A 21,019-nucleotide genomic window follows, 5' to 3' on the forward strand; every position below is an offset into this window, starting at 1 on the left:
AGTGAATGGCAGTGCAATAAAAGTATCACCCTGCTAACTTGTCCCATGTTAACAAGTGATTTTCAGGGTCCGTACTCTGTAGTACTTAGGTTTTCAAATTGACCTTGACCATGAGATGGCAGTGCAGTGTTTTTTCAGACAGTAGGACACTTAAGTGCAATTCTTTTGTTCTTGCCCTACATCCAAACCCACCCAAAGTAGACGTTGGCGCTGAACAGATGATAGTGATCAGTCTTTAATTGTTTTATTTTTAAATGTCTGTCACTTTTAGTAGACATGACTTACTTTGATGGTCAGAGTAAGTAATGTAGCCAATGGTTATTTTATGACTACTGGTACTCCTTTTTAAAAAGTCGGAGCATATTTGTTTTGCCTGTTCTGAATCATGTATGTTGATTGGCCTGTTTTGGAGATTTGTAGCCTAGTGGTATCTATTGTCCACTCCAAACGACCACTGCATAGTGGATGAACAGAATACTGTAATATGTTACAGTAATCGGGCTACTATTGCAAACACTATACAGTAGGCCTAGCCATAGAGATGATGGGGCCTACCTGCCAAAGCGTCATCAGTGTACACCTGCACGTCACGATCATAGACCACCACTCCGCGCCCTGCATGGCATGGGCAAACCTACGCAGTATCTATCGACGAACGATGATACACACATCGGGAAAGCACTTCACTATTTACAATTAGATCCACGGGGATAGTAAAGACTGCCCCCGGGCCCTAAACTACCAGAAGTTACTATATCCGATGGGCGTTTTCAAGCATTTAAATACGTTTTAAAGCGTGTGCATACAGGAATGTGCCGTTTTTTTGGGCGAAGACTTTACATGTACAGCAACCGTAACATAATTTGTATTTCAGCTCAGAACTTTTGGCTACCAACGCCATGGTGTAAAAACGGCATGTCTCGTTTATTCTGGCCATGATGGATTTTTGTTATTTACATAAGTATCACAAAGGAGCGGAATGTAGCTCGCCTGTTTCTCCAACTCCATGAATAGGTGTTTTCGGTGCGTGCAGAACCAACCAGAATCGTCCCTTACACTAGTGCGCAACTGTAAGGCAATTTGTATCACATTCTTTATGGAAGCAGCATTTGATCATCGAGGAATATTCGCGGAATAAGCATTGTTACCCCTTTTAAAAAATGTTCGCCACAACAAAGTAGCTTGTGCGATCGTCGCATCAAAAGTGAGCTGTTTTTATTTTTTCCCTTTCGCGTATTGCATAAAGTGTTTTTTTGTTTTCAAAGCCAAACGGTGAGTAAATCCACTGGGCTACTCTACTAAAAGTTCCGGTGCGTGTAGGAGCGTACAGTGAAATCATGAGGAACAGTGAGGAGGCGGAGGGGTTTCATGGCGAGGCCTCCAACACTTCCATGATCTCGGGAGCAAGTAGCCCATACCAGCCCACCACCGAGCCCGTACACTCAAGGAATGTTTTGGGTGGCATTAGGTGTGACTTTGAGTACCTGAAGTCACACTTTGGCATATTAAAGGCCGTTGAAGTGGTAAGTTAAATAATTAAGTCAAATCATTCAACAGACTGCATGACTAGGCGACTGAAGTTTTAAATATGTGCATATAAAAACTTCATTGAACGATGTGCGTTGTAACCTACTGTGTTTGCATTTGTATGCGTGTAGCCTGTGCTTGTCTGTTTTTGAGAGATGGCCTGGTTCTATAAAGCACAGTGACATAATAGTAACCCAGTTTGCATGTGGCTCACCCACAGTCCACTATGCTACACTTTCAAATGTTTTCAAATCCAAATTTGTCTCACGTGCCGAATACAACTGGTTTAAGACTTTACCGTGAAATGCTTGCTGCCGAGCCCTTCCCAACAATGCAGAGTGTAAAAATAAAATACACATGAAAGGCGCAATATAGAGGGACTAACATTACCATATCAGTGTACGAGGTATTTGAGGTAGATATGTACATGAAGTCAGTACATAATATTGCAATGGAAGTAGCCCAAATAATGACAAATTCCTCTACTAGAAAGAATTCCATATCAACCACTTATAACAATTGTATGACTATTGTTTATTTTCATGAAATCAGCAACATTTCTCTAAGCAGTTTACAGGAAGGGGAAACAGAATAGTTCAATGTGGGGTTTGTGCCAGTACACCTAAAACCAGATGTCTAGGTGGGGAGAAGATGCTTCCCAAAGCTATGATAATTCAGCTGCAGAGGAAACGTCTGAGCCAGAGTTTTGTCCCATCTATTGGTGCCAAACTGCTCAGTCGGAGATGGTGCTCTCACATAGCCTACAGATGAAGCACTGGGGAAACCAGTGGAACCAAGGGAATAATTAAGTGCATAAGGGTAACAACCTAAGCCGCCTACTCAGAGGATGCCATGTTCGAATATTGCTTCATTAGCGGTTATAGAATATAATTTGGCTTCTATTGTGCTGTACAGTGGTCAACACACGCACACACAGACTCTTTAAGTGAACTCATTGTACGAAGAGTTTTGATGTTCAGAGGATTCACCAGATTCAACGCCAGAAAAGGCACAGTACCAGTCTGACAAGGAGAACAGTGGGAGAGGTGTAGCTGGAGAATCACACACACACACCGGAGATATGTCTTTGAGAAAGACATCTTTAGCCTACGTGTAACGTCTGTGCTGAGAGCAACTCTCTGTGCCCAGGTGGATGTCTTCTTCTCGGGTCAGATGATACTGACAAAAATAAGCATGTAATTACAATGTCGTAGTTGGAGAAAGCTGACCAACTAGAGGTTACATAAAAACAAACAAAACACAGAGGTCAAACAGGAAGTCATGTCTTTCACCAGACAGCACAACTCCCAGTGACATTACGGCAGGTAGCCTAGTGGTTAGAGTGTTGGGCCAGTAACTAAAAGGTTGCTAGATCGAATCCCCTAGCTGACAAGGTAAAAATCTGTCGTTATGCCCCTGAACAAGGCAGTTAGCCCACTATTCCTAGGCCGTCATTGTAAACAACAATTTGTTCTTAACTGACTTACCTTGTTAAATAAAGGTAAACACATTTTTTTTTTTTTTTTTTTTACATGTGTGAATGCAACAGGTCTTTCCTATTCATGCAAGTCTAATGTAATACCTGCACTGGGCAGGATGTCTGAATGTCATTATCTCACCTTATCTCACCTTCACCATGTCTGCCATCCAAGACCTGTTGGCTTCATGGACCTAGTCACTGTATTACCTTATTAGTCTAGCTTTCACAGCCGAGAGCTGCCTACCAGACGAGCTAAATAACTTCTATGCTTGTTTCGAAGCAAGTAATACTGAAACATGCGTGAGAGTACCAGCTTTTCTGGACGACTGCGTGATCACGCTTTTCGCTGCCGATGTTAGTAAGACCTTTAAACAGGTCAACATTCACAAGGCCGCTGGGCCAGATGGATTACCAGGACGTGTACAGCGTGCATGCGCTGACCAACTGGCAAGTGTCTTCACTGACATTTTCAACCTCTCCCTGTGTGATGCTGTAATAACATGTTTCAAGCAGAACACCATAGTCCCTGTGCCCAGGAACACTAGGGTAACCTGCCTAAATGGCTACCGACCCGTAGCACTCACATCTGTAGTAGAGGTTGACCGATTTATGATTTTACAACGGCGATACCGATTATTGGAGGACCAAAAAAAGCAGACACCGATTAATCAGCCAATTTTTAAAATGTATTTATTTATTTGTCATAATGACCATTACAACAATACTGAATGAACACTTTTATCTTAACCTAATATAATACATCAATAAAATAAATTTAGCCTCAAATAAATAATGAAACATGTTCAATTTGGTTTAAATAATGTGAAAACAAAGTGTTGGAAAAGAAAGTAAAAGTGCAGTATGTGCCATGTAAAAAAGCTAACCTCTGATATCCGAAAACTATCATTTAGAAAACACAACGTTTATTCTTTTAGTGAAATACGGAACCGTTCCGTATTTTATCTAACGGGTGGCATCCATATGTCTAAATATTCCTGTTACTTTGCACAGCCTTCAATGTTATGTCATAATTACGTAAAATTCTGGCAAATTAGTTCGCAACAAGCCAGGCGGCCCAAACTGTTGCATATACCCAAGAGAAGTGACACAATTTCCCTAGTTTAATATTGCCTGCTAACCTGGATTTCTTTTAATTAAATATGCAGGTTTAAAAAATATATACCTATGTGTATTGATTTTAAGAAAGGCATTGATGTTTATTGTTAGGTACAGTCGTGCAACGATTGTGCTTTTTTCGCAAATGCGCTTTTGTTAAGTCACCCCCCGTTTGGCGAAGTTGGTCTTCACACAGTTCGCAACTGCATATTTAATTAATATTGCCTGCTAACATGAATTTCTTTTAACTAGGGAAATTGTGTCACTTCTCTTGCGTTCTGTGCAACAGAGTCAGGCTATATGCAGCAGTTTGGGCCGCCTGGCTCTGTTGCACAGAACGCAAGAGAAGTGACACAATTTCCCTAGTTAAAAGAAATCCATGTTAGCAGGCAATATTAATTAAATATGCAGTTTTAAAAAATATATACTTGTGGATTGATTTTAAGAAAGGCGTCGATGTTTGTTTATGGTTAGGTACACATTGGTGCAACGAGAGTGCTTTTTTTCACGAATGATCTTGTTAAATAATCGTTTGGTAAAGTAGGCTATGATTCAATGATAAATTAACTGGCACCGCATCGATTATATGCAACGCAGGACAAGCTAGATTAACTAGTGATTTTGTTAAGATTGATTGTTTTTATAAGATACGTTTAATGCAACTAGCACCTTACCATGGCTCCTTGCTGCACTTGCATAATAAGTAGTCAGCCTGCCACGCAGTCTCCTCGTGGAGTGCAATGTAATCGGCCGTGATCGGTGTCCAGAAATGCAGAGTACCGATTGCCATTCCGATTAATCGGTCGACCTCTAGTCTGTGGACATGAAATGCTTTGAAAGGCTGGTCATGGCTCACATCAACACCATTATCCCAGAAACCCTAGACCCACTCCAATTTGCATACCGCACCAACAGATCCACAAATGATGCAATCTCTATTGCACTCCACACTGCCCTTTCCCACCTGGACAAAAGGAACACCTATGTGAGAATGCTATTCATTGACTACAACTCAGCATTCAACACCATAGTGCCCTCAAAGCTCATCACTAATCTAAGGACCCTGGGACTAAACACCTCCCTCTGCAACTGGATCCTGGACTTCATGACGGGCTGCCCCAGGTGGTATGGGTAGGTAACAACACAGCCCCGCTGGTCCTCAACATGGGGGCCCCTCAGGGGTGTGTGCTCAGTCCCTGTTCACTCATGACTGCACGGCCAGGCATGACTCCCAACACCATCATTAAGTTAGCTGATGACACAGCAGTGGTAGGCCTGACCACCGACAACGATGAGACAGCCTATAGGGAGGGGGTCAGAGACCTGACCGTGTGGTGCAAGGACAACAACCTCTCCCTCAACATGATCAAGACAAAAGAGATTATTGTGTACTACAGGAAAAGGAGGACTGAGCACGCCCCCATTCTTATCGACGGGGCTGTTGTGGAGCAGGTTGAGAGATTCAAGTAGGGCTGGGCGATATATCAAGTGTTTTTTTTATATATATTCGAGTTTATGTTTTAGCGCGATATGGAAAATGTCTATCGCAAAGAATCAAGGTTATCCACCAATCACAACCCTAGACAGCCTGTCACAAATTGTAACCACGCGGAGAAGTGTAGCGCCGGTAAGAGTTCCACCAAAATGGAAAGTGAGGAAGCCAGCTCAGGATCATGAGGATGAAATCATCCCCAAAAAGGGCAGCAATGTTTTTTCAGTAATATGGAAGTGGTTCGTTCGGGTTTAAGAGGTCTTATGTTAAGCAAACAAATGTCCTGTGCAAAAGGTGTCAAAAGACAATTGCAACGAAAAGCAGCAGCACAACCAACCTCTCCCATCACCTGCAGCTGAAACACACGGTGGAATGGGAGGAATGTGTGAGACTATGCAATGCCAATTCCAGTCGCTCGATTCCCAAAACATCTGCTAAAAGACAAACTACCATAGTCTCATCTTTTTCAAATGTAATCCCTTATGACAAGAACAGTTTGAGGTGGAAGGAGGTAACGGATGCAGTGACCTATTACATAGCCAGGCTTAAAAAAGCTGCTAGGTACAGTTGATCACAAATATCAGCTGCCAAGCTGCAAGTATTTCACGGAAGAAGCCCTGTCACGGTTATACACTTGCTACCCGCGAAAAAGTAGCAGAGAACCTTGCTAGTGTTTCATATTTTTCCACCACAGCCAATCTATGGTCAAGCAGAACGTCGGAGCCATACCTAAGTTTGACAGTCTACTACATAAATGAAGACTGGAAATTGCTAAATGTCTGCCTCCAGACGTCTTACTTCCCCGATGATCATATGGGTGAAGTAATAGCCCAGGGTCTCAAAGACTCTCTGGCATCGTGGAAGATGAGCGAAGATCGACAAGTGTGCATCACAGCTGACAACAGGAGTAACCTGATAAAAGCATTGCTCTTGAACAACTGGACCCGCCTGCAGTGCTTTGGGCACAGGCTTCACCGTGCCATCGGTAAGTGTGACATTGGATAATTCAAGTGCATTCAAGAAGTTATGTTCAGGCTAGCTGGAGGCTGTGTTAGTAGTTTGTGTTAGTAGTCATTCTGCCAATCCAATAGCAAACATCCACAGGCTGTTTTAATTATAACAAATGAACTAAAATAATACATTTTCAATCAAAATTATTATATCATTTACATGTTCAAACAGCTATTGGTCAAACATGCCTAAACAATAGAATATACTTCATTTGTTTTGCACAAATAGGCCTTGAGTCCTTGTATATTTTTTTATTTGAATAAAATGTCTTGGCCTTTTTAATTTGTTTAGAGAAAAACAAAAAAAAACGAGATATATATCATGAATTGTCCAATTCGCTGAAAAAAATTGAGATATTACTTTTAGGCCATATTACACAGCCCTAGCTTCAAGTTACTTGGCGTCAACATCACCAACAAACATGGTCCAAGCACACCAAGACAGTCGTGAAGAGGGCATGACATAACCTATTCCCCCTCAGGAGACTGAAAAGATTTGACATGGTTCCTCAGATTCGCAAAAGGTTTTACAGCTGCATCATCGAGAGCATCCTGACAGGTTGTATCACTGCCTGGTATGGCAACTGCTCGGCCTAAGACCGCAAGGCACTACAGAGGGTAGTGCGTACAGCCTAGTACATCACTGGGGCCAAGCTTCCTGCCATCCAGGACCTCTATACCAGGCAGTGTCAGAGGAAGACCCTAAAAATTGTCAAAGACTCCAGCCACCCTAGTCATAGACTGTTCTCTCTGCTTCCGCACGGCAAGCGGTACCGGAGGGCCAAGTCTAGGTCCAAGAGGCTTCTAAACAGCTTCTACCCCCAAGCCATAAGACTCCTAAACATCTAATCAAATGGCTACCCACAAATGGCTACCCTACGCTGCTGCTACCTACAGTGGGGAGAACAAGTATTTGATACACTGCCGATTTTGCAGGTTTTCCTACTTACAAAGCATGTAGAGGTCTGTCATTTTTATCATAGGTACACTTCAACTGTGAGAGACGGAATCTAAAACAAAAATCCCGAAAATCACATTGTATGATTTTTAAGTAATTAATTAGCATTTTATTGCATGACATAATTATTTGATACATCAGAAAAGCGGAACTTAATATTTGGTACAGAAATCGTTGTTTGCAATTACAGAGATCATACGTTTCCTGTAGTATTTGACCAGGTTTGCACACACTGCAGCAGGGATTTTGGCCCACTCCTCCATACAGACCTTCTCCAGATCCTTCAGGTTTCGGGGCTGTCGCTGGGCAATACGGACTTTCAGCTCCCTCCAAAGACGTTCTATTGGGTTCAGGTCTGGAGACTGGCTAGGCCACTCCAGGACCTTGAGATGCTTCTTACGGAGCCACTCCTTAGTTGCCCTGGCTGTGTGTTTCGGGTCGTTGTCATGCTGGAAGGCCCAGCCTCGACCCATCTCCAATACTCTTACTGAGGGAAGGAGGTTGTTGGCCAAGATCTTGCGATACATGGTCCCATCCATCCTCCCCTCAATACGGTGCAGTCGTCCTGTCCCCTTTGCAGAAAAGCATCCACCTCCATGCTTCACGGTTGGGATGGTGTTCTTGGGGTTGTACTCATCCTTCTTCTTCTTCCAAACAGGGTGAGTGGAGTTTAGACCAAAAAACTATATTTTGTCTCAGACCACATGACCTTCTCCCATTCTTCCTCTGGATCATCCAGATGGTCTTTGGCAAACTTCAGACGAGCCTGGACATGCGCCGGCTTGAGCAGGGGGACCCTGCGTGCGCTGCAGGATTTAAATCCATGACGGCGTAGTGTGTTACTAATGGTTTTCTTTGAGACTGTGGTCCCAGCTCTCTTCAGGTCATTGACCAGGTCCTGCCGTGTAGTTCTGGGCTGATCCCTCACCTTCCTCATGATCATTGATGCCCCACGAGGTGAGATCTTGCATGGAGCCCCAGACCGAGGGAGATTGACCGTCATCTTGAACTTCTTCCATTTTCTAATAATTGCGCCAACAGTTGTTGCCTTCTCACCAAGCTGCTTGCCTATTTTCCTGTAGCCCATCCCAGCCTTGTGCAGGTCTACAATTTTATCCCTGATGTCCTTACACAGCTCTCTGGTCTTGGCCATTGTGGAGAGGTTGGAGTCTGTTTGATTGAGTGTGTGGACAGGTGTCTTTTATACAGGTAACGAGTTCAAACAGGTGCAGTTAATACAGGTAATGAGTAGAGAACAGGAGGGCTTCTTAAAGAAAAACTAACAGGTCTGTGAGAGCCGGAATTCTTACTGGTTGGTAGGTGATCAAATACTTATATCATGCAATAAAATGCAAATTAATTACTTAAAAATCATACAATGTGATTTTCTGGATTTTTGTTTTAGATTCCGTCTCTCACAGTTGATGTGTACCTATGATAAAAATGACAGACCTTTGTAAGTAGGAAAACCTGCAAAATCGGCAGTGTATCAAATACTTGTTCTCCCCACTGTACATGTACATAATTACCTCAATTACCTCGACACCGGTGCCCCCCGCACATTGACACATTGACTCTGTACCAGTACCCCCTGTATATAGCCCCGCTATTGTTATTTACTGCTGCTCTTTAATTATTTGTTATTCTTATCTCTTACTTTTTTAGGGATTTTCTTGAAACTGCATTGTTGGTTACGGGCTTGTCAGTAAGCATTTCACTGTAAGGTTTACTACACCTGTTGTATTCAGCACATGTGACAAATACAATTTGATTTGATTTGCCCAGCCATGCTCTGCTTCCTATGTAAGGGGGTTTCATTTGAACGATAGTACAGAGGAGTTGATAACACATTCCTTACATTTACTCACGCTAGCTCAATGAGGAAATATGCTCAAGGTTGACCATAATAGTTTTACGATAGCAGAGCTCCCATGTTTCGGGCTCGGTTTGACTGTCAGTTGACCTTGGAGTGCATGTATGCCACTGCCTTTCCCCACTGCCACTGGACAATGATTGACTGGCTTGAAGGGCCTCACAAGGGAACTGCTGAGGCCTTGTGTTTTACTATTTAATCTCCCAGAATACCGCTCGTTGTAACTCACCTGCAAATGTGCCCAGTTTTTCCCTGAACAAGAGCTCTCTCAATGTTAATGGATCATCCCAGTTCAATCCGCGTTACCGCAGAGTTGATGATTTGATACAGTTGAACTGAATTCAACTAGTGATAATGGACTTGATGACGAAAAGTTATCCTTCCCTAATAGGCTATTCAGTTACGTAAAATCACGTACGATTTCAGCTATAAATCAAAAGGCATACTTTTATGGGCTAGTGAAGAGGAATGTTCGGTGCTAACCTTGCTGGTCCAATCAGGAGGGTTGTGTGTATAGTATATTTCACATTAGTTAAGTTGAGGTGAAACCCTCCTCCCGTCAGCATGTTTACCTCTCCTAAGGACTTTACTATGGGAACTGTTCCTATAGCCACACCATCTTGGTCTCTGGTCCCATAGAGGTTGTTGTAACATAAACACTCTGAAGGCCTGAGGTTGACTTGGTGTTACTGGGAGAAGCAGTAGTACCGGGATACTGGCGCTATGACTTTCAGAGAACCTTTCTTTGTGTCAGTCTATGAGGAAACTTTACACGGGTGTGAAAAGTCTCGTGACAACAGGCTTTTTATGGATCTCATCTCCTCTAAGCATTTCCACAGAGCTCAAGTCATGTTACCCAGTCAGCTCTTACCCAGTCAGCTCTTACCCAGTCAGCTCTTACCCAATCAGCTCTTACCCAGTTAGCTCTTACCCAATCAGCTCTTACCCAGTCAGCTCTTACCCAATCAGCTCTTACCCAATCAGCTCTTACCCAGTCAGCTCTTACCCAATCAGCTCTTACCCAGTCAGCTCTTACCCAGTCAGCTCTAACCCAATCAGCTCTTACCCAGTCAGCTCTAACCCAGTCAGCTCTTACCCAGTCAGCTCTTACCCAATCAGCTCTTACCCAGTCAGCTCTTATCCAGTCAGCTCTAACCCAGTCAGCTCTTACCCAATCAGCTCTTACCCAATCAGCTCTTACCCAGTCAGCTCTAACCCAGTCAGCTCTTACCCAGTCAGCTCTTACCCAGTCAGCTCTTACCCAGTTAGCTCTTACCCAGTTAGCTCTTACCCAATCAGCTCTTACCCAGTCAGCTCTTATCCAATCAGCTCTTACCCAATCAGCTCTTACCCAGTTAGCTCTTACCCAGTTAGCTCTTACCCAGTCAGCTCTAACCCAATCAGCTCTTACCCAGTCAGCTCTTACCCAATCAGCTCTTACCCAGTCAGCTCTTACCCAGTCAGCTCTAACCCAATCAGCTCTTACCCAATCAGCTCTAACCCAATCAGCTCTTACCCAGTCAGCTCTTACCCAATCAGCTCTTACCCAGTCAGCTCTTACCCAGTCAGCTCTTACCCAGTCAGCTCTTATCCAGTCAGCTCTAACCCAGTCAGCTCTTACCCAATCAGCTCTTACCCAATCAGCTCTTACCCAGTCAGCTCTAACCCAGTCAGCTCTTACCCAGTCAGCTCTAACCCAGTCAGCTCTTACCCAATCAGCTCTTACCCAGTCAGCTCTTACCCAGTCAGCTCTTACCCAGTCAGCTCTTACCCAGTCAGCTCTTACCCAGTTAGCTCTTACCCAGTTAGCTCTTACCCAATCAGCTCTTACCCAGTCAGCTCTTACCCAATCAGCTCTTACCCAATCAGCTCTTACCCAGTTAGCTCTTACCCAGTTAGCTCTTACCCAGTCAGCTCTAACCCAATCAGCTCTTACCCAGTCAGCTCTTACCCAATCAGCTCTTACCCAGTCAGCTCTTACCCAGTCAGCTCTAACCCAATCAGCTCTTACCCAGTCAGCTCTAACCCAGTCAGCTCTTACCCAGTCAGCTCTTACCCAATCAGCTCTTACCCAGTCAGCTCTTACCCAGTCAGCTCTTACCCAGTCAGCTCTTATCCAGTCAGCTCTAACCCAGTCAGCTCTTACCCAATCAGCTCTTACCCAATCAGCTCTTACCCAGTCAGCTCTAACCCAGTCAGCTCTTACCCAGTCAGCTCTAACCCAGTCAGCTCTTACCCAATCAGCTCTTACCCAGTCAGCTCTTACCCAGTCAGCTCTAACCCAATCAGCTCTTACCAATCAGATTTTGACAGTCCCTCCTTTTTGTACTGTTTCTAATGTAATTTACACTGTGGCCTTTATAATACCAAAATAAAACTCCCATTTCATCTCTTTTGTAGAGTGTTGCCGTTTGGATTAAGTTGTTACATAGCTATTCAATTGTGTCAATGGACCTTGTAATGTAGATATTTTATTGTGGTGATTTAACAAGGGAAAGTTAAATATTATTGAAGGCCCTTTTTGTAGCCTGTGTATGGCGCTAAATGAATTTACCAGATGCTGCTCCGTGTCCGCTAGCAATTCCCATTCTTGAGAGACTGTGTGTTCTGTTCTAGTGTTTCTCTCAGACTGGTCTGTAACAAACACGCATGATAGGCGGAGTTTCTGGCTCTACAGACATCTCTGGGTTCAAGAAACAGGAGAAAAACTGTTATTGTTGCACAGATTTCCATGAGCCATTTAGGCCAGGAACGAAATGCACAGGACTCCGCCGATCAAAGGTCGTTGGAGTGCAGTCTGTGTTGTGATGCCTACCTCCGTTCCTTTTCTGGCCACAACAGATGGTGAACAAGACTGGGATCTGACTCCCAAGTGGCCATTGCAAGCAACTCACAATGTAACTAATCCCAGAGATGAACAATGGGAGGTTTTGGAGAAGGTTGGGTGGGGTTGGCATATAATCATTAGTTACACACTTACCCAGCATGCATAGTAACCCCATCCCCTCCCCCCTCCCTGTCTGACACCTGCTCCACACTGGGCCAGGGAAGGGCTGCTTTTATCACGACTCGGCGATGACTTCATCCACTGCATCCCACCCTCCACCCCACAGTCTGGACACGTCCATGTTGTAAATGTCACACTGTGTGCACCCAGGCAAACACAGCTCTGATGCGGTTTCACTGCCACAGAGAAAGACATGGGCCCAAATGAATTCCTCGCAGAGGTACCTACTGCAAGTGTGGCCTTGACAAAGATTTGCCGCTCTGAAATAATATGTTTGTATGCACGTGACTGTGTGCATGCTTGTGTGTCTGCGTGAGATTGAGTGTTTGGCCCTTCGCAAGGCTGTAATTCCAGTACAAGGCTGTAATTGCAGCAGATGTGTAACGTGTGAAGGGTGGTTAGCCAGAGAACCTGTCAGGAGTGTAGCCTAAGCGCTCTCCTGCCTCAACAACTCTATGTGTCAGAAACAGAGGAGTGTTGTGATGAGGAGCCCTGTTGCAGTCCCCTGTTCTGTTCATTAACCGGGCTGACAGGTTTAAGAAACAGCCCGGGGCTTGGGAAAAGAGGTGTGGAAAAGTCAGAAGGAACACGACCAGCTGCCTCCCTGCTTGGGTTGCTGGTTGGTTTGCTCCCTGCACTTATCATGTCTCAGGCAACTAAGATGCCAGTTTTGCAGCAAATTCTGACGTTGACAATATTGCTCTGTTCAATAGAAAACTGTTGTTGTCAGATGGATGATTATCTCATCCTCACGATATCACAAACTTGTTCTTCAGGATAATATATGACTTGGATGGAGAGGAAAGAGTGGCTTCTGATCAGCAGTGTGTTTGACCCAGAAAAATACAGGATGGATTGGGCCTTGACACTGCGCCAACATATTTTATAGAAAATGTGTTTTGTTTTCATGAACATTTTTAATATTACAGATGGACTGGTCTTTTGTCCAACTTCATAATTATGGTAATTCTTTACACATAAATCATAGGATTCATATTGTCTCCAACGCCATTACAGATAATTGTACAGAGGTGAGATGTTTTTCTCTGTCTAAAGATAATATCACGGCTAAAAAGGGAGGTGAATCTACATATTCAAGTCCCACTGTTGCCATGGAAATCGTTGTCTGTCAATCACCCTTTCCATTTAACCAGTACAAAACAGGAGACGGCTCTTCACAGAGAGTTCTGGCTCAATCTGCATTTCAAAAGAGCATGGAAAACAGACAAGAAATCTGAGCAGGTCATACATTATAGAAACATCATGAAGTGTACGCGTGTGCAAATCTGGGTGTCTCATGGCTTCTTGATAAGGTTTGTTAGGCATGGATTCTTTAGGTTAAATCCCAGACTTGGTATTGGTACTTTTAGAGTTCTTGTCACGCCCTGACCTTAGAGATCCTTTTTATGTCTCTATTTGGTTTGGTCAGGGTGTGATTTGGGGTGGGTATTCTATGTTCTATTATTTGTATTTCTATGTTTTGGCCGGGTAGGGTTCTCAATCAGGGACAGCTGTCTATCGTTGTCTCTGATTGAGAACCATACTTAGGTAGCCCTTTTCCCACCTTTCTTTGTGGGAAGATGACTTTTGTTTATGGCTCATAGCATTTAGCTTCACGGTTTGTTTTTGTAGTGTTTATTGTTTTGTTCGGTGTCTTTTTTTCCAAATAAAAAGATAAATGTACGCTCACCACGCTGCGCCTTGGTCCTCTTCTTTTAACGGCCGTGACAGTTCTGGCCGTAAGCAGATCCTCAGACGCTTGGCTGTCCCAAGTCCATGTGGGGAGCCGTAGACTGTCATGAAGTCATGTGACTTCCTTGTCAAAGCTGTGAAACCAAGCATCTGCATAAGACACCTGAAGGCTCCCCTTAGGAACAGGCTTTTTGAAAAGTGGTGGGAGGAGAGAGAGATAGAAAGGAAAGAGATTCCATGTCAAATCACATTTTTATTTGTCACCTACACATGGTTAGCAGATGTTAATGCGAGTGTAGCGAAATGCTTCTATTGCTTCTTTTGAAATGCAGATTGTGTGTGTGTGTGTGTGCACGTGCGCATACATAAGAGTGTGATGTCACTTTTGATGATGATACCAAAATAGTTGTATCTCCCTCTCTTTCTCTCTTCCTCAGGCACTGAGTGATGTGACTAGGGAATGGTCCATTAGCCACCTTTTATCTTTCTCAAGGTGGTGTGAATGTATACATGGCAAGGGTGCTAAGTGTGTGCATTAGCATGCCTGTAATTCTCCGACTTCCTGTCACAGAGCTCATACATTTTTGATGATACAAGCTGGACTGGGCCCATTATTCCAGAAGGAACAGATTCTTTATTTAGATCTGTCAGGCAACTAGATCCGGTCTGAGCCCGGCCCAGATGGGACAAAGCCTGGAATATGTATGCGTGGTGATGGCGGTGGTTCCGTCTCCCTCAGGCTCACGCGGACCAACCTGTAATCTGCTGGTCTGAGGTTTGTGGAGAGCCGGGCTGATTGCAACGGAAATCCTTAAATAACACATGAACCTCCGAGTTCTCCCCCATCACTGTGGTGGAGGAGGGAAAATGTATCAGTTAACTGTTCACAATGAGGTTGTGGGCTCCTCTCACTCACTTCCCAAGGCAATGCCACTCCATCAGCACCAGTCACCCCAGTCTCATCAAAGTTATTGAAACGTTGGTGTACGGTGAAAGAAACGTGGTTAGTGTCACTAGTTGATATATACACTGCTCAAAAAAATGAAGGGAACACTTAAACAACACAATGTAACTCCAAGTCAATCACACTTCTGTGAAATCAGACTGTCCACTTAGGAAGCAACACTGATTGACAATACATTTCACATGCTGTTGTGCAAATGGAATAGACAACAGGCAGAAATTATAGGCAATTAGCAAGACACCCCCAATAAAGGAGTGGTTCTGCAGGTGGTGACCACAGACCACTTCTCAGTTCCTATGCTTCCTGGCTAATGTTTTGGTCACTTTTGAATGCTGGCGGTGCTTTCACCCTAGTGGTAGCATGAGACGGAGTCTACAACCCACACAAGTGGCTCAGGTAGTGCAGCTCATCCAGGATGGCACATCAATGCGAGCTGTGGCAAGAAGGTTTGCTGTGGTGACCACAGACCACTTCTCAGTTCCTATGCTTCCTGGCTGATCTTTTGGTCACTTTTGAATGCTGGCGGTGCTTTCACTCTAGTGGTAGCATGAGACGGAGTCTACAACCCACACAAGTGGCTCAGGTAGTGCAGCTCATCCAGGATGTCACATCAATGCGAGCTGTGGCAAGAAGATTTGCTGTGTCTGTCAGCGTAGTGTCCAGAGCATGGAGGTGCTACCAGGAGACAGGCCAGTACATCAGGAGATGTGGAGGAGGCCGTAGGAGGGCAACAACCCAGCAGCAGGACCGCTACCTTCGCCTTTGTGCAAGGAGGAGCAGGAGGAGCACTGCCAGAGCCCTGCAAAATGACCTCCAGCAGGCCACAAATGTGCATGTGTCTGCTCAAACGGTCAGAAACAGACTCCATGAGGGTGGTATGAGGGCCCGACATCCACAGGTGGAGGACGTTTGGCATTTGCCAGAGAACACCAAGATTGGCAAATTCGCCACTGGCGCCCTGTGCTCTTCACAGATGAAAGCAGGTTCACACTGAGCACATGTGACAGACGTGACAGAGTCTGGAGACGCCGTGGAGAACGTTCTGCTGCCTGCAACATCCTCCAGCATGACCGGTTTGGCGTTGGGTCAGTCATGGTGTGGTGTGTCATTTCTTTGGGGGGCCGCACAGCCCTCCATGTGCTCGCCAGTGGTAGCCTGACTGTCATTAGGTACCGAGATGAGATCCTCAGACCCCTTGTGAGACCATATGCTGGTACGGTTGGCCCTGGGTTCCTCCTAATGCAAGACAATGCTAGATCTCATGTGGCTGGAGTGTGTCAGCAGTTCCTGCAAGAGGAAGGCATTGATGCTATGGACTGGCCCGCCCGTTCCCCAGACCTGAATCCAATTGAGCACATCTGGGACATCATGTCTCGCTCCACCAACACCACGTTGCACCACAGACTGTCCAGGAGTTGGCGGATGCTTTTGTCCAGGTCTGGGAGGAGAACCCTCAGGAGACCATCCGCCACCTCATCAGGAGCATGCCCAGGCGTTGTAGGGAGGTCATACAGGCACGTGGAGGCCACACACACTACTGAGCCTCATTTTGACTTGTTTTAAGGACATTACATCAACGTTGGATCAGCCTGTAGTGTGGTTTTCACTTTAATTTTGAGTGTGACTCCAAATCCAGACCTCCATGGGTTAATACATTTGATTTCCATTGATATTTTTTGTGTGATTTTGTTGTCAGCACATTCAACTATGTAAAGAAAAAAAGTATTTAATAAGAATATTTCATTCATTCAGATCTAGGATGTGTTATTTTAGTGTTCCCTTTATTTTTTTGAGCAGTGTAGTTATCATGACTAAATGGCATGCCTCAAATGATGAATTAACAATATAAAAACAGAAAGCTGTCCTGAACGTTGGCTCTCCTTCTGATTGAATGGATTTGTATGGGTTGATGTGGGTAGTATCATAACGACACACTCTCTACCCACTCTACTGTAGGACTGTATGTTTATAGTTTATTTTAAGGCTGTCCTTGACCTGTCCCTCTTCCTCCTCCCTCTCCGCAGGCCTTGGCCCTCATAGCCTTCATCTGCATAGAGACCATCATGCTGTGCCTACCCTGCGGAGGGGTCTACTTCTTTGAGTTTGTCAGCTGCAGTGCCTTTGTAGTCACCGGCGTCCTCCTCCTCATCTTCAGCCTGAGTCTGCACACCAAAGTGCCCCACGTCAACTGGAGCCTGACGGTGTGTATCCCACCAACACACACTGACCAATCACATCCTCTTACTGGTTTAGATGTCAATCATTTCTTATTTTACCTTTATTTAACTAGGCAAGTCAGTTAAGAACAAATTCTTATTTTCAATGACGGCCTAGGAACAGTGGGTTAACTGCCTGTTCAGGGGCAGAACGACAGGTTTAAATACTGACTAGTTTAAATACAGTGTTATTATATAGGTATGAGAGCAACTTGACATGAAGGTTGATCAAGTAAAAGTTGATCAGTTGAACCGAGGGTAAACTGAATTTGCTGAAAGTGCACTTGCCTATAAAATGTGGGCGACAAATGAGTTTAAAAAAAAATAATGCAGTCATAGCAAATGTCAGTGGTGGGTATGCTGGACCCTTCGAAAAAGTATGGCAACACTGCACCGTGTCAACACAGCATCTTTGTCTCTCCATAATTCAATATGTCCATATCTCATTCTAATGATGTGCTATTTGATCCTGTCATCTCAAACCTGTGTTCGGTGGTATGTTTGGTAATGCTCTATTGCTGTCTTGGGAGTATAGGGGAGCTGTTCCCTCACCTAAGAAAATGAGCACAGCCTTGGGCTTCATCATAAATCTCCCCGGGGTAACCTTTTTATGAAGAGTTGGTGAGTGTAGGCTCCTGGAAACGTCACATTTGGTTAGAGGTCATTTGATTATTCAGATACATTGTTGGCTGTTTTTTTTTCTCTCCCTCTGCCCTCCTGGTGATCTGTGTGACGCCGTGTCTCTGGATGGGGTGGCGTTGGTCTGTCTTGTGCTAGGCAGAGACTGGACCTCTTTTTGTGGCACTGCCCACAACGGCCATGCATTGTCTCAGCTGGCTTGCTCTGTTGTCTCTCCACACAAAGACTTTCAAATGACCAACTGCCATGCCAGGGAGAGACAGCACAGAGAAGGGTGACCACACACACTTCCCGTTTTCAATGTGGGCGAGTGCTGGCCTAATGAAGGAAGGGAAAGTTTTTGCTCAGAAATGAGGAGGCTGGGAACAGAAATCTCAGTACACGCACGAGTGAAATAACAGCCTGTGGGAGAACCTGAAGTGGCCTCTTGACTGGATCTTTGACAATGTGCCAAGTAGAGTCTCCCTTCTGAGTGTGAGAGCATGCTGTATGCTGATCTGGTTTGCAGGTTCTCCCTTTCTCACTTTACTACAGATCCTTCCTTCTGTGCCAGCTCCTTATGGAAATCAGGCAGTGCATTGGCTTGAGTGGAGCGACGGTTTCTGTTTAGATGGATGAACCTGTGGCAAATCACAAACAACATATTACTGATTTACTTTGCTTGACTACTGATGAAACTTGAGACACAGTGCATTCCTCTTGAAAATGTAGCCGTATGGTTTATTTTCCTTGATTCTTGGCATCTGTTGAAATAGTGTGCAATGCCATCCTGTTTGTGTGTGTGTTAGTAGTCTCTGCTGTTTGTTGAATGTATTCTGCAATGTGTTTTTGGGGACTTTTCTTCCATGAAGTCTACTCCCACTTCAGAGAGTTTGTCTAGATATGCGTGCTTCCTGTTGCCTTAATCCTTGTCTAAATCAGCATAAACACGCAGCTGAAAACATTTGGTAGAGCCATTTGAAGGGGATGTAGCTACTAGAGCCTCGACAGCCCTCCTCATCGAAAGACCACTCCTAACACACTCACACTTTCTGGCTTCCAGAGAGTCCCTGACTGCTCTGCCAAATGCTGAGCTTGCTGACATCTCCCCGTCTCCCAAAGAAGCCAGTAAGTCTAAGCGGCCTTCCTGCCTCTCTGCCTCGAGGCTGAGGTTGAAGGAGGGGTTGGAGAAGTGTGTCACTCTGCAGAGAGAGAGAAAGCGAGAGGCAGTGGTTTGACTGGGGTATTTAAAGGCAGGCGCTCCATCTTTTGCTACTGCTTTACAAACCGCCGCTGTGCATGTGGAATGTGGGAATGGTTTCTCCCAGAGAGTATTGTGCTGGGGTGAGCTGGACCTGAAGTGAGCTGGATCTAGGGTGAGCTGGATCTGAAGTGAGCTGGATCTAGGGTGAGCTGGACCTGAAGTGAGCTGGATCTAGGGTGAGCTGGATCTGAAGTGAGCTGGATCTAGGGTGAGCAGGATCTGGGCTGAGTAGGATCTGGGGTGAGCTGGACCTGAAGTGAGCTGGATCTAGGGTGAGATGGATCTGCGGTGAGCTGGATCTGGGGTGAGCTGGATCTAGGGTGAGCTGGACCTGAAGTGAGCTGGATCTAGGGTGAGCTGGATCTAGGGTGAGCTGGATCTGGGGTGAGCTGGATCTGGGGTGAGCTGGATCTGGGGTGAGCTGGATCTGGGGTGAGCTGGACCTGAAGTGAGCTGGACCTGAAGTGAGCTGGATCTAGGGTGAGCTGAATCTAGGGTGAGCTAGATCTAGTGTGAGCTGGATCTAGGGTGAGCTGGATCTGGGGTGAGTGGGATCTGGGGTAAGCTGGATCTGGTGTGAGCTGGATCTGGGGTGAGATGGATCTGGGGTGAGCTGGATCTAGGGTGAGCTGGATCTGGGGTGAGCTGGATCTAGGGTGAGCTGAATCTAGGGTGAGCTGGATCTGGGGTGAGCTGGATCTGGGGTGAGCTGGATCTGGGGTGAGCTGGATCTAGGGAGAGATGGATCTGGGGTGAGCTGGATCTGGGGTGAGCTGAATCTAGGGTGAGCTGGATCTGGGGGGAGATGGATCTAGGGTGAGCTGGATCTAAGGTGAGCTGGATTTGGTGTGTGTAGTAGAGGGAGCATGGCAGTATTGACGCTGATAAATCAGTCCAGTAACTCCAGTTGAACCAGTGTATGTTGTGCTGTTACTATTGTGTTGGTGATGGTGGTGTGTCCAGTGGGAGATCCAGCTCTACAAGATAGCCTAGCGCCGCTGTAGAAACACATCAGACAGATTAAACCCCAGGAAAAACAGCACTTTTCACAGTTTTACATCCCACTGAGCACCGTTTGCTTTCTCTTCACACATTTTGCCGAACAGATCACACACAGACACACTCTCTATACCTGACACACACACCGACTGCATATACAGGGAGTGAGGCATTAGAGAGGATTTGCCCTACATCTGAAGCCAAGTGTGAGACCCAGGCTTGATTTGTCTCTGATTGATTCCAGTGTATGTGTGGTTTGGTGGTCTGAGCTGTACATGTGTGTTGGTGCAAAAAGGGGAGACTTGAGTCTGGTCTGGCCAGTATTCTGGTTTTGAGGTTCTCACTTGGCTAGTGTTCAGTCTTGAGTCTGGTTTGGCCAGTGAGTCTGTGGGAGAGAGTTGGTGTCATGTGAGACGATGTGGGTTATGACTCCCATCACAACAATTCACATGGGGGGCCTTGCCCCAGTCATGCTGGGACATTTATTAAGCATACACTGAAGGACTGGTCAGCCAGCCAGAACAACACATCCTGAAAGCTCACGGAGACACAGTGTCCTATGTTCATGTGAATAATCAGGTCCTTGTACAAGGACCTTCGGTGATTGGCTTCAGCGCCAGTTACTATCAACAGAGAACAAGAAAACAGCACAAACAATTCCAAACATTTAGATAGCTGATGGATTGACAAGTATGACAAAGATGTGGGTTACAGAGACTCTAAATATGCAGCTTTGATATGACAGAAACGGATATCTTAATATGTTACTTAAATATTACAATTCTGAAATACAGCATGAGCAT

The 21,019-nt window shown here is 45.2% G+C and overlaps 1 protein-coding gene across 1 annotated transcript in view; it reads left to right on the forward strand.

Annotated features, from left to right (window-relative positions):
• Nucleotides 1-178: 178 nt before the first annotated feature.
• The window catches only part of LOC110506348 (CKLF-like MARVEL transmembrane domain-containing protein 4), a 26,363-nt gene continuing 5,522 nt past the window's right edge, over nt 179-21,019 (forward strand). The window contains exons 1-2 of the mRNA XM_021585905.3: nt 179-1,523; nt 17,144-17,320. Of these exons, the coding sequence (XP_021441580.2) occupies nt 1,338-1,523; nt 17,144-17,320 (363 nt within the window). The 5' untranslated portion in view covers nt 179-1,337. The remainder of the gene's footprint in view (nt 1,524-17,143; nt 17,321-21,019) is intronic.

This window comes from Oncorhynchus mykiss, chromosome 26, assembly GCF_057628025.1.
Source record: "Oncorhynchus mykiss isolate SJ-2025 chromosome 26, ASM5762802v1, whole genome shotgun sequence".
Classification (NCBI taxonomy): domain Eukaryota; kingdom Metazoa; phylum Chordata; class Actinopteri; order Salmoniformes; family Salmonidae; genus Oncorhynchus; species Oncorhynchus mykiss.